Below are 12569 nucleotides of genomic sequence, written 5' to 3' on the forward strand. Positions count from 1 at the left end.
TTTTCTCAATTCTCATCTCTTCACTGTTCTAGTCAATAAATTGCATATCAAAATTGCTTTGAACACCAAAACAATTTTCATTGCAATTTTCACAATTGCAAGGATCAAATTTGACTCTATGCTCCTGCATCAGTAGTGTAATGTACTTATGAATTAGTCTTTGGTGAAGTGGTAGTTGTTCTTATTAGATTGAATGAAGTCTTAGATTGCAACAACAATATAGTTCATGATGATTTTGATACCTAATTGTAACAACAATATAGTTCATGATGATTTTGATACCTAATTGTTGCTAGCCCTATTATGGTTCAAATACAATACATCGTGTGTGCTAAAAATTGCTTTTAATCATTTGAGTTACAAGACTGCATAAAAAACAGAAAATGCTTTTATTATTATTATGTTTTTAACATTTGGTAAAATGTTCATCTTATTATTATTGGATAATCTGTCCTGCTTGAAAAAGAACAAAAAAAGAAAGGGCCGGCTCTGTCCTTTGAGAGAGGCGGTGCTAATCATGTCGGGGCGACGAAAATTAGTTTGCTCTGGGCAAAGAAGATGACGGCCTGCTTGTTTCTAAATCTGCCACTTTCTTCTTCATCTGCTGCGTTTACTTCTCATACTAATAAGAATTACCCTTCGCTAGCTTCACACCTACTTCTCACTCTAACCCCAAACCAGTCCTTTCTTCGAGCCCCTCGGTTCTCACGCCAAATCAAAGCCTCATCAGCTTCCATGGAAGCCCAGCAAAGTGAGACCGGCGTCTCAACCCCACCTATGAAGCTCTTGTTCGTGGAGATGGGTGTGGGCTACGACCAACATGGGTCAGCTTCCTTTGCCCCTTTGACTCTCTTCTCGCTCTTTTTGCCACATTTGATGATTGCCCATTTGAGAATTTCATGCGTTGAAGTGTTAAAAATTTGAGCTTTTAATTAAAGGAAGTAGCTTGGTAAATGTGAAGTTTGATGAAATTTTGTGTTATAGGCAAGACGTTACCGCTGCATCAATGCGGGCTTGCAGAGATGCCATCTCCTCTAATTCAATCCCTGCGTTTCGAAGAGGTAATATGATCATATGCCTTTTTAAATTTTAGTGGCAAGACAACTAAATTATTAGCATACTGGCTGTTTCTTTTATGCTGTATTTGCTAGCATAAATACTGTTGAATGTTGTTTTGTGAATACATGTTATGTGTTGGTAAATGGTTAGAGCATTGTGGTTTTGGCAAATTCGGGTTGATGCTATAGGTTACCTTATGTGATGATTTACTTTATTACATTATCTTGTGTTGGATTATGGTAGTCGCATTAGGAGGATTGTTATGGAGTTTGTTTCATTAGTACTTAGTAATCATAAAGTTCAACTACTGCAGGGTCAATACCTGGTGTTACATTTGAGGAGATGAAACTAGAGATCAAGCTGGGTGTGCCTCATTTACTCCAACCGTCACTGGATGTCGAAAGGGTCAAATCAGTCTTTCCTTAGTGAGTATCTTCACTTTATGAATCTGGATGTGTGAACTTTCATTCGCTGAAACTTTACCCTATCTCTTCTACTAAGTTGTGCACTGCCAAATTCATTGACAATTTGGCAGCATTCATAGGTAACCATATCTTTTGCTTTTATGGAATCAATCATTCTTTCCGGTGTTTACTACTGTGCCTGTTAGTGAAATCTAATGTTTGAAGTTTTAAGTGGCTATAATCATTTTGCATTAAGACCTTTGCTGGTGCTAATCCTTGTTCAACAGGAATTATATCAAGGAGCTTTGAAATGGCTCTACTAGTTTAGCATGATGAGGAATTAGTATGGTTAACTTTCTTCCTTGGAAGAAGCTGTGAAATCTATTTCAATACTGTCCAGTAGGATTATTCCCCTCCAAATGTGGGAAACTTCTCTTTAATATCCAACTTCTACTCCAATTCGCATTGAGCATAGCTTGCAGACTATAGATTAAGGGATGTGCCCAAGTGCTCATTGGTTGTGAACTTTGACTTGGTCTAGTCACGGCATGTACATTTCTGCTTGCAAAAACTTCAATTGTTAATAACTTGTGAGTGCTTCTTGACAACTTCCTAAGAGTGCACCGAGCTAGCAAACCAATTGTTTGGGTTTATCCACTGTGTATATATGCAAATGCTCTCTTTTACAATGCAATGCAATGGTGTTGAAATCACAGTCCACACATTCTCTTTTGACATTGTTTTTGCCTTATCTTCCCCCTAAAACTTAATTGCAGTGGAAAAATTGTGAAAGTTGAAGTTGTGGATGGCGGACTGATATGCTCAAGTGGTGTGTGCGTGGAAGAAATGGGAGATAAGAATGACGACTGTTATATAGTGAATGCAGCAGTCTACATTGGTTACTAGCTTCCTCTTTCCTCCAATCCCCCACCAGAGGTTATAAGGTTTGTTTTCACTTTTCTTTTCCACATAAGATGCAGATAGTTTATTTTTGTTTTTTCCTTGCCTGCACCGGGATTTTGTTTATTCTATGGTGAATTGCCATTCAACTGATAGCCGAAGTTCAATATCTGTTATTGTTGCAGAACCCTCTTAGGAGGACCATGGCTGGTGTTTCAGAGTCTTCAACAGGGAGAGGAATGCCTGCGTCCATCAACGTATCTTTGATTTTTTTATTTTATTTTTTTTGGTACCAAGAGCTGTCCTCCTAACATCTTTTGTGGCTGATGATTATTTTGACAATCATGGTGTCTCTATATGCTTGGACTTCTATGCTTATTGAATAATTGGAATTCAAGGTAATGCTATAGACAATTGCTTCGTGCATAAATTTCTGATGATATTAACCATCATAATTTGCTTGTCATCTCGTTTCATTCTGTTTTCTGATCTCCATTTGAAACATAGTTACCTATCTTCTTATCAAAAAGGAAAAATAGTGAACTTTCTTGAAATCACTTGAGCCTTTGGCTGAAATTGCGGACCAATAATATAATGCTCTCATATCATTATTGGAAGCATCTTAAAAGAAAAGACCAATATTGACCACAATGCTGGAAATCTCCACATGTACATTTCTTTAATTAGATCACAGAGCAAATTAACAAGAAAGTTCAAACTAGCCAATGACTTTAAGTTACTCTAAGACGAGTGTTTTTGCTTTCTGTAATCACACATACACTCTCACTTCTCCATCTCCTCTGTCTATCTACGAACTCCAAACCATTTTTCTGGTCAATTAAACCAATCAAATTTACAACTGATTTTGCCACCTTATTGTCGTTTACCAATCGAAGTGAATCTGAAATTCTAAACCCCCTGACTATGCAAGCAATGTATAGAAAGAAAGGAAACTAAAATGGTTGCTACTGTTGCTCAGTATGATTGACCTTCACATGATGAGAGCAGCATATAGGAGTTGGTTCCAAGTATCCGGCAACCCAGGTAGGCACCAGTGGCTGCAGTCGTTGCCGGAGTGGTCGCCACTATAAGTTGAGGGATGAGCATCTTTTCTTAATTGTGAGAGTGTCGTAATGTCGAGCAAGTAAACCGGATTCTTAATCGTGCTTAACACCTTATTTACAACAGCATAAGCTGGAGGTGGCCCTGCTGGGTATGTTGTTCCAGATAGAGGTCCAAGTTCTCCATAGCAACTCTTCTTCGGAGAATTCCATTCCTGGCCCCTGGTTCAATGCAACAACGAGGTTGTTAATTATAAGTCACACAAATTAGTGTGATCAAATCTACCACTTTGATTTACACTTACTGATAATGGGTTGGAGAAATCCCTTGGAAGAAGACTCTGGTCTTTGAAGGATCAACATTTGAGTCAACCCATTTGGCCCATGTGGAGAGCCCCTTATAAAATGCTGTCAAACGATCCATATCTCTGTACAAGTTTGTCCCATCCCGAACATAGTCCCATCTGCACAACAGAGCCATTCAAAAACGGAATTCATAATGCATCAACGGTAATTTACGATGCACACTAGAGAAGACAGCCTCGCATTCCTCAATTGAAAAATTGAAAAGAAAAGATCAAGGGTTGGAATCGTACGGCTGAGATTTGCCTGTATGGGTCCACCAATGCCAGGAATTGAAGATCAACACGTCCATGTCTTTCCATGAATTTCCAGCGTTGATGGAGCCCAGGTTTAACACACGGCCAACATTTTCTCTGACTATATCTACAAGGTATGGTGTGCGGAACATAAACAAAGTCACTCCATAGTCCTGCATACAACATAACCCATCTTCCTTTTAGATTCAATCAACAAGACCTCCAAATAATATGGCAACAATGAAATGGCTGGTAGTATGCAAAAAGCACTGTCGTCAAAAGCACTTATTGTCTACATCATTATATATTTTCCTGAGGATATCATCACAAATAAACTAAATAAATACTACAAGCAACCACATGCATGCTTTAAATTTAGTTTATGAGCAATTATTTTGAATAAATTTTGATAAAATGCATAATTCAACATGGAGCACTTTGTGAATTGAATTATTGTAACCCCCGATTACAGGATAAATGATTGAAGAAGGCTGCCCACAAATGATTACAAGAGACTACAGGTTGGCTGGTTGCTGATCACAGCCTGTAAACGTTCATGGCTTTAAAAGGTCTGCGTTGAAACTAATAATGTAGGACATGAACAAAAATAAATAAATAAATTGAAGCCTTATATGATTTCCCTTTTTCTTTTTTGGGTAAGAGGAGCCTCATCTTTCTGACTTTCTAATTGCCAAGTCAATTAAAGAGTAAGGTGAGCCGACAGGGTCTAGCTCAGTAGAAAAAGACCTTAATTTATAGACTAAAGGTCTCAAGTTCAAACCAATTAAAGAGTAAGGTGGGCCAATGGAGTCTAGTATAGTGGAAAAAGACCTTAACTTGTAGACTAGAGATTCTAGGTTCAAACTCCCATGAAATCTTGGTTGTGCGTGTGTGTGAGAAACATCCCCTCCCCAATAATTTAGACTATTGATCGATTGTAAGGGGTAAGATGAGCTATGAATTTTGGCTCTGATGACTAATTGGTTAAGTTCATGAAGATCATATAAGCTTTCACCCATACTTTTTCTAAGCTAGACATCACCAACATGGTAGGCTTTCTAAATAAATGTTTTCTTCATTGGAATTTCTCCTGCCAGAAAAAGGAAGACAATAAATGAATAAAATCTCAAGAGGGAACATGAATTTTTATACCTGCAGTTTCTAATTAGCTGCTTTGATTGATGTCTACATATTTTTTCTTTTTCTTTACCTCCTACTAAACAAAAGGCAAAAGAGTATGGAATAACTTAAAGAGGGAAAAAAAAAGGACAAAGTTTGGCTTTAAAACTTATTTATTTTTCTCATTCCCCACCAACCCCACAACTGGAACCTTCTGCTAAGACACATCATTTTTTTACACAATGATGGGTTTATCATTTACATTTACTAGCTCCAGGCTTTCCTTCCAGTATAAAAAAAGCAATGTAAACTAATTACATTCAACAAATAATGGAAGCAATTATCAACATTTATTATATAGTTTGCAAGTTTGGCATAACTTAACAGAAAATCAAATTTGCCAGAAAATAGATTAATATAACAGTGGAGAACAGCATAGTATGGAGGACTTGAACTTCCAAAAACTTTATAAAAACGAAAAAGAAAAGAACATGTTGGGAAAAGAGACAAAAGGGGACAAGATAAAATATAATATAAGGTAAGAAAATAATTACGAAGAGACAGACAAATATGCAGACAGTCATGCAGTGAGAGAAATGGAATTTTGAAACAAAAGAAAAAAAAAAGCCAGTCTGACTCTGTCTTTCTCTCTCCTCTCCTCTCTCTCTCTCTCTCACCTGAAAGTTCACAGAATACCCCTTTTTGAAGGTGGTCTTGGCATTAGGCACCGACGCATGGATCATACAAGACAACGATTCCCACATGTTGAGACTCAGTGAGTCACCCACAAACATTATTTTCTTCCCCTTCCACCTCCTCAGAAAATCCAACCCATCAAACCTTTTACAATAAACAAATTAATTAGTTTACTAATTATAAATTAAGCAAGACACATTTTATAATTAAATGTAGCATTATAGCATATGATAGGGTACCTGGGCAAGTCACAAGAGTCAGGCTTCCAAGCATACTTGAGGAACTGCTTATCTGGTCTGCCATACTTGATGCAGTCAAACTCAGGATCTATGAAGGGACAGCTGGAAGAATCATAGAGGGGGTAAGAAGCATCAAAAGCCCAATTGCCTTGGAACAGATTGCAGCCAGTCGCTTGCTTTCTTTGTCTGGAAATTCTGGCGCCATGTCCATGTCCTGCAGAGCTTGCTTCATCTGAAAACAAGACCAGAACTTGAAGAGCTACAAGGCATGACAGAGCTTGGAGCCTAAAAGCCATTTTGGATTTTACACATGCATTCACGAGCTGTGAAGAAGAAGAGTGTGAGAGAAAGATGTATGTGGTATGTGGGTTTTTATAGCAGCTCTCTAGCTTTAAAAGTATTTGGAATTTAGGAAGGAGAGGTTTGGCTTCGGCGGTTCACATGACTTTGTTTGAGCCAGAGGATATGAAAATTAATTGATATAAATATTTCTTTTTTTCTGATGTGAGTTGGGAAAACTTGGAAGGATTCGGAAATAGTGCAATTGGGAAGGTGAATCAAGTGAAGGGGTTGAAATTCTGAGGTTTTTTTTAATGGGGGAATTATTATTATTATTATTATTATTATTATTTAAAGAAAAGAGAAAAAGTTTCTCTCTTACATTCCCGTAGGTCTGCATGTCACGGACTCACAGGCATAAAAACCTGTGTTGTGCTGTTCGTACTCTCAAATTGCAATTTGACATCACATGGTAAAATCATGTGTTGTTTGCATTGCAGCAATTATAAATTTCAGTTGTCAATGTACATGCATGATGCATCTATACATACGCTTTTTCCAATACATATCTGATGTGCCTGCTGCTTTTAGGTCCATTTTATCCTTTACAAACAATACAAAAAAAGCACCTTAATAATAGATAATAAAAACAAAGATTTCTAGATGAAGATATTTGGGCATGTGAGATTGGGAGTTCTTCTGGAAGGGCTAAAAACGTTTAGTGACAATTAAAAGCGCTTATGATAGCGTTTGATTGAAAAACTTATAAGTGCTTCTAGGTTACAAAAGTGTTTTTTCAAGTACTTCTTAAAGAATCACTTAGATTTTCAATAATTATTTTTACTTTCTTATGATAGAAGCACTTCTGAGAAAATGCTTATGAACATAAGTGATTTCTACATAAACATTCCCAAACCAGCCACTCTTTGGTGGGAGAACATGTGACTAAAATAAAGCCTTAAATTAAAAGTTTTTGTTTGCCAACCATTGTAGCCTTATTTTTCCTTCTTTGGTTGTAGGCAAAAATACAATTCAGTTTGATAGGAAACTGAACCCATGGTATGACTTTTCCATTAAATTGAAAGAAAACAAATTTAAGACAAGTTAAAAAATCAGGAAAAGTGCTTCTAATGCCAAATTATGTGGCCTCTTCTGAGGTTAGGATTGTATTCTGTCTCTGTGTGGTTCATGTGTCAATGAGATAAGATTTCTTTCATGCAAAAATAAAAATCTGTAAAGGATTGACAAAGCCATCTGCTAAACTAAGACCACAACAAATTAAAAATCAAAAGCCAAAAATAATTCATAAGCTGAACACTGAAAAATTTGAAACCAACAAGGGAGTGAGCCGAAAGGGTGGGTTCCACAGGCTGTCCAGGTCACTTTCATTTCCTTACAGTGGGTTTGATTTATCTATTTTGGACATTTCATCTAACTTTGTCTCCAAAGCCCCAAAGACTTAGAAAACTAAAAACCCTAAAGTAAAAATATCAGGCTGGTCTTCCCAGTCAGGCCCACCACCACACTTTCGCTTCTGAGTTTCTTTAGGGCCAGAGTTCAAAACATTCTGTTCTCAGAGAGGCTTAGTCCCATTCCTCAAGTTGGGCCCACCTTGGGTTAGTCCCCTGACTATCTCTCCAAACTCAGTTCTCAAGCTATTGCATGAGGTAGGTAAAAAGTCCATTGTGGAATGGTTAGTAATGGAATCTCTGTTGAAGGTTACCAAAAGCAGTCTTCATTTAGGTGCTGGTGCTTTATTATGTTAACCACGGGAGGCGTTTTGCACATTTGGTAAGTGCTTTTGCAAAAGCTCTATCTAAACCTCCATTTTGGAGTGTTTGAAAAGCTAAAAGTCATCATTCGTTGAATCTCATTACTCAAATAAATAATAACCAGTAAACTATTTTTGGAGTTTTCTTGGTAAGGTAGCTGCTGTTGAAGGGTTTCTATCTTTCTTTCTTTCTTTGGATTTTTTTTTTAAAACCGTGTCTTGTTTCCAGTTGATGGGAATCTTCATATTTTAAAGATGATATGATGATGATGAAAGAGTTGGTCATGGTGATGTCCTGATCTTTTTGCCGACATTAAAATGGATTTATTAGTGAAATCCTCTTAACGTTATCATGAGGAGCAATAGTGACCAATAGCGCACTAACAAATGCCATTACATTCCATTCAACACTAACCAATAAATAAAAAAAATGGGAGAAAAGAAATGGCACTCACCATAACACAAGTGGATCAAAACTGGTTGCTTTTGGAAGCTGAAAGAAGTCTACCCTTTCCAGGCACAGACAAAGACAATGTGGTGGGTTCCTACGTTGAGAGAGTTGAAGATGAAATGAAACGAAACAATTGGGAAATGGAGTTTCCAACCCTTCATTGTCTTCGGCCTTTCTAGTTGGTCTTCTCTAGTTCCTTCAATCTCACGCTCACCCTTCAAAAGAGGTCCCCAAACATATATATTTAATATCAAAACTGTTGTAGGTTGGGGCTTCTTGCCTCTTTCTACTTTCATTTGTTCGTTTGTGTTTTTTTTTTACCAAGAAGTTTCTAATGTCTATATCTCAAAATAGTAAACCCTTCAACAACTTGGAAATTAATTAGCAATCTTTAAATGACATAGCCTTGGAAAAAGAGGGTTACCAGATTAATTAGTCTCTTTGATAAGTCACTCTTGAATTGGGACTTCATAGAATTGAGTGAGAGAGAAGGGGGGAGAGAGAGAGACATGAAATCACAAGTGGCTTTGTACAGTTGGCTTGCACAACTTGTCTTAGGGGACCCCTACTAGCAGCCTTTCAGGACCAAATGTGTTGCTTGCAAAGCTCAAAGAGATACACTTTACATGATTAACAAATTTCTTTTGTCAAATACTAGTAATTTCGTAATAATTAAATAGGTGAATTAGTAACATTACGTGACAATATTATGTCGATAATTTTATAATTAAATAAGTGAATTAGTAACATCATATGACAATATTACGTCGACAATTTCATGATGATGATGATATGATTGAATTTTTATAGTAGTGCAGAATTAAGTGGGTGGAAACTTTGGTGACGATGTTTGTATCCAATATGGAGAAGGTGTTGGGTGGGCAACAGGTTGGGGGAATGAACAGTGTGGATGGCAGAGGTCCACCTGATTTCCTTATCATAGTTTGCTTTTGCCCATTCAACTGAAGTGGAATTGGGGCATGCACATTTTGGCCAACCTCACACCACAACCCTACAAAATTGTTATTAATGGTGAATTGGCTGCATTTGCTTTCAAGTCGTGCAAAAATATGCAGAGCACTGGTTTGGTTTGTGTCTTACTTGGAAAACTAGTGGATACCCACATTGGGAACCACAACCACCAAGCGTTTAGCCAACAACACTTGTATCATAATCAGAATCTTAATTAGTTTGCATTTCATGTCCAACTGGGTTCAAGTTGGTCCATTTTCAATCACTCGAACCTTGACCTCTCTCCTCTCACACTCTTTCACCAAAGCAATAATTGAGTACCAAATGTTACATGCTCATGCACCCAAATCTTGTAGTTAGGTGAATATGCTGATCTAGTTTTCCTTGAGCAATTAGCAATAATTCCTCTTTTTGCCTTTTGACCTGCTGCTTTCTCATCAAGTGTTACGTCTTATTGACTTTGTTAAATAATATCTATTCAAGGCCGACATGTTCTAACCCAGTGAAAAAGTGCCTTAACTTGCAAACAAGAGGTCACTATACTAAAAAAAACAATACCTATTTAAGTTTCAACTTTTGGAGTTTTGAAATTCAATATGTGATTAGAATTTTACTGCATCTGCTAGTCCATATGTGACATAAATTAAATACCCCATCCAAAGTGCGGTTTGTAGTTGCTGTTGGAAAAGTTCTGCAGGCCACGAATGGTCTTGGCCTAGCTTGGGCTTCAAACTTGAAAATGTCAAAAAACAAAAGCAGAAAAAATGTTGTTAATTGCAAAGATACAAAAAGGATGAGGTGGAGATGCAGGGTATCGAACCCTGTACCTCTCGCATGCAAAGCGAGCGCTCTACCATTTGAGCTACATCCCCATTTGATATGTCATTGAAAATATATTTTTATATATATATTAATGTGTTAATATTTCGTCCTAGGAATTGGGCCCGGAAATGCAGTGTTTTTCAATGTTTGATAGTAAATGGGCCGGTCTAGCCCAGAGCGTTTCAAGTTTTGAAAAACCGGTCGACTCGGAAGGGTCCAATCCAAACCAGTTGTGCGGGGGACACTGGATAAGGCAAAAGGCGGAAAAACCTCATCTTCGTCTTTGGGGATAACACAGAAAGAAAGAACTGAAGCCGAAGAAGAAGAAAAAGAAGAAGAAGGCGGCAAAAGAATGGCTTCAATAACAGCAATGTCATTGTCACCTTGCCTTTCAAGTAGAGGCATACAGCAAGCCTCCACACCTTCTGCTTCTCTCACATTCCTCACTGGGTCAAGAACCAGCAAGAGCTCTGTGTCTCTCAACGCTGCCACTCCTCGTTCTTCGTTGCTTCACTGCTCCTTCGTCCCTTCATCCTCTCTCTCTTTCCCTTCCTCGTTTTCAGGTAATAAAGTTTGATGCTTGAATTACTTGGTTTCTCTTTTTGCCCAAGATTGTGAATTGATGCAAATTTTGTTGAAATTTGTCTCTTAAGTTCAAATTGTGGGATTTTGTGTGGCCTAACTTGTGATGGGTCTTCTTAGTTTATGAATTTGGACAAACATTGGCATTCCTTTGTTTGTTTGAAATTTTGTTGATTTTTGGTTTGGTCAGGCACTCTAAACTTCATGAAAGTAAGTTTCTTGCTTATGGGCTTAAAATTAGAGCAGTTTTGCTTAGTAAAGCAACATAAGTACTTCAATTGCCAATCAAAAGATGCCATGCAGCTTAGTGTGTTAGAGAAAGGAATGGTTAAATGTTTTGGTAGGTTTTTCTAGATGAATATATGAGTACTTTGTTGGTATCTCAGGATACCAATATTGCATTTGTATGTAGTGATTATAAATGATAATACTATGTCATTTTCCTCCTAGGAATGGCCTTGATCTAAAATTGATTTTTTTCAACATGAAGGTTTATCTCTTGGGTTGGATTTGAGTTCTAGTATTGGGGTTGGAAGAAGAAGAAGCTCTGGCTTAGTGGTGAAGGCTGGGAAGGCTGCTCTGTGTCTAACCAAGAGAAATAGGTCCCGGAAATCTTTGGCTCGAACTCATGGCTTCCGCAGACGCATGAGAACCACTGGTGGTAGAGCAATGTTGAAGCGCCGACGTGCTAAGGGACGGAAGATCCTCTGCACAAAGACCAATCCCAACAGTGGAAAACGTGCCTGATTGTGTCTTTTTCGCATTCAGTTTATCAGGTAAATGAAATGAAATGAAATGTAATGATGTCTAATAGCTGGTTCTTGTGAACATTGGCAGAATTTCAAACTTATTTCACATGATATCCCTTCTGTATTGTTTCAATCAGAAAGGCTTTTGTTTGTCCGAGCCCATTTTGCATATTCACTGTGTCCTGTTAATTCTGTTGTCTGAATTCATTCTTAGTTATGCCAATAAATGTATCAGAACCCAAATGGAAGGCTCACTCTTAATAGGGGCTCCAAAAACCTGGTGATTGCTTGTAATGCCATATTGTTTTGTTGTTACACTTCACACGTATGTGCAGATCTTGTCAAGAGTACATTAGCTAGTACAAGATGGGGCATTTTCACAACCAATTATAGTAATTCTGCATAAATATGAAAAAGGAGAATCTGGTAGCTAGTCTTGGGTTCGGTCTACAGCTATAAGTGAAGTCGACAAGATTTTATAGTTACATGACATTAAGCATATAATTCAGAAAACCTTGTTGATGGAAAGCTTTCTGAGAAAGGCCACAAACACCTTCTGGGGCATCGTCATGCCGAGAGGCTTCTCCTGTGGCGGCAATGGCAACAGAAACTGCAGGTTGTGCGGACACAGCCTCGAGTAGGTCGATTTTGCTATTGGGAGGCAACTCTCTTCATGACCAGAAGTTCCATCCAGACTGTGGTAGTATGGGTAACTGTCATCAGTGCATTGCTAGGTGGATCAGTCGGGCCATAATTTTACATATTAGCCTTCTTTATCCTTTGTTTTTCTTAGTTATTTTCAACAAGAAAAAAGCCGTACCTACCAACATATGCGACATCATCGTACAAAAAACTGTCATCAAACA

The 12569-nt window shown here is 37.8% G+C and overlaps 3 protein-coding genes and 1 non-coding gene across 5 annotated transcripts; 2 read left to right on the plus strand and 2 right to left on the minus strand.

The window, feature by feature from the left end:
* On the plus strand, positions 450-2827 carry LOC18780334. Its single transcript, XM_007212043.2, has 5 exons — positions 450-824; positions 985-1061; positions 1373-1484; positions 2240-2407; positions 2549-2827. Exons 1-4 carry the CDS (start codon positions 559-561, stop codon positions 2367-2369), a joined length of 585 nt encoding a protein of 194 aa, XP_007212105.1. The 5' UTR covers positions 450-558; the 3' UTR covers positions 2370-2407; positions 2549-2827.
* Positions 2986-6655, minus strand: LOC18778869 (protein trichome birefringence-like 38). 2 transcript variants are annotated; one of them, XM_020561794.1, is made up of 5 exons: positions 6078-6655; positions 5820-5982; positions 4021-4196; positions 3730-3888; positions 2986-3646 (listed from the first exon to the last, which is right to left on the minus strand). In XM_020561794.1, the coding sequence occupies exons 1-5, from the start codon at positions 6371-6373 to the stop codon at positions 3355-3357; spliced, it is 1086 nt and encodes a 361-aa protein (XP_020417383.1). In that variant the 5' UTR covers positions 6374-6655; the 3' UTR covers positions 2986-3354. The 2 variants fall into 2 exon arrangements, with proteins under 2 accessions (XP_020417383.1, XP_020417384.1); XM_020561795.1 differs by lacking the exon at positions 6078-6655 and adding an exon at positions 5045-5113 and having other exon boundaries at positions 5820-5905.
* On the minus strand, positions 10350-10422 carry TRNAA-UGC. The gene has a single exon. It is a non-coding gene; the product is annotated as a tRNA-Ala (tRNA).
* On the plus strand, positions 10627-11997 carry LOC18778646 (50S ribosomal protein L34, chloroplastic). Its single transcript, XM_020563201.1, has 2 exons — positions 10627-10935; positions 11445-11997. Exons 1-2 carry the CDS (start codon positions 10725-10727, stop codon positions 11699-11701), a joined length of 468 nt encoding a protein of 155 aa, XP_020418790.1. The 5' UTR covers positions 10627-10724; the 3' UTR covers positions 11702-11997.

The sequence above is a fragment of the Prunus persica genome, chromosome G4, assembly GCF_000346465.2.
Source record: "Prunus persica cultivar Lovell chromosome G4, Prunus_persica_NCBIv2, whole genome shotgun sequence".
NCBI classification, from domain to species: domain Eukaryota; kingdom Viridiplantae; phylum Streptophyta; class Magnoliopsida; order Rosales; family Rosaceae; genus Prunus; species Prunus persica.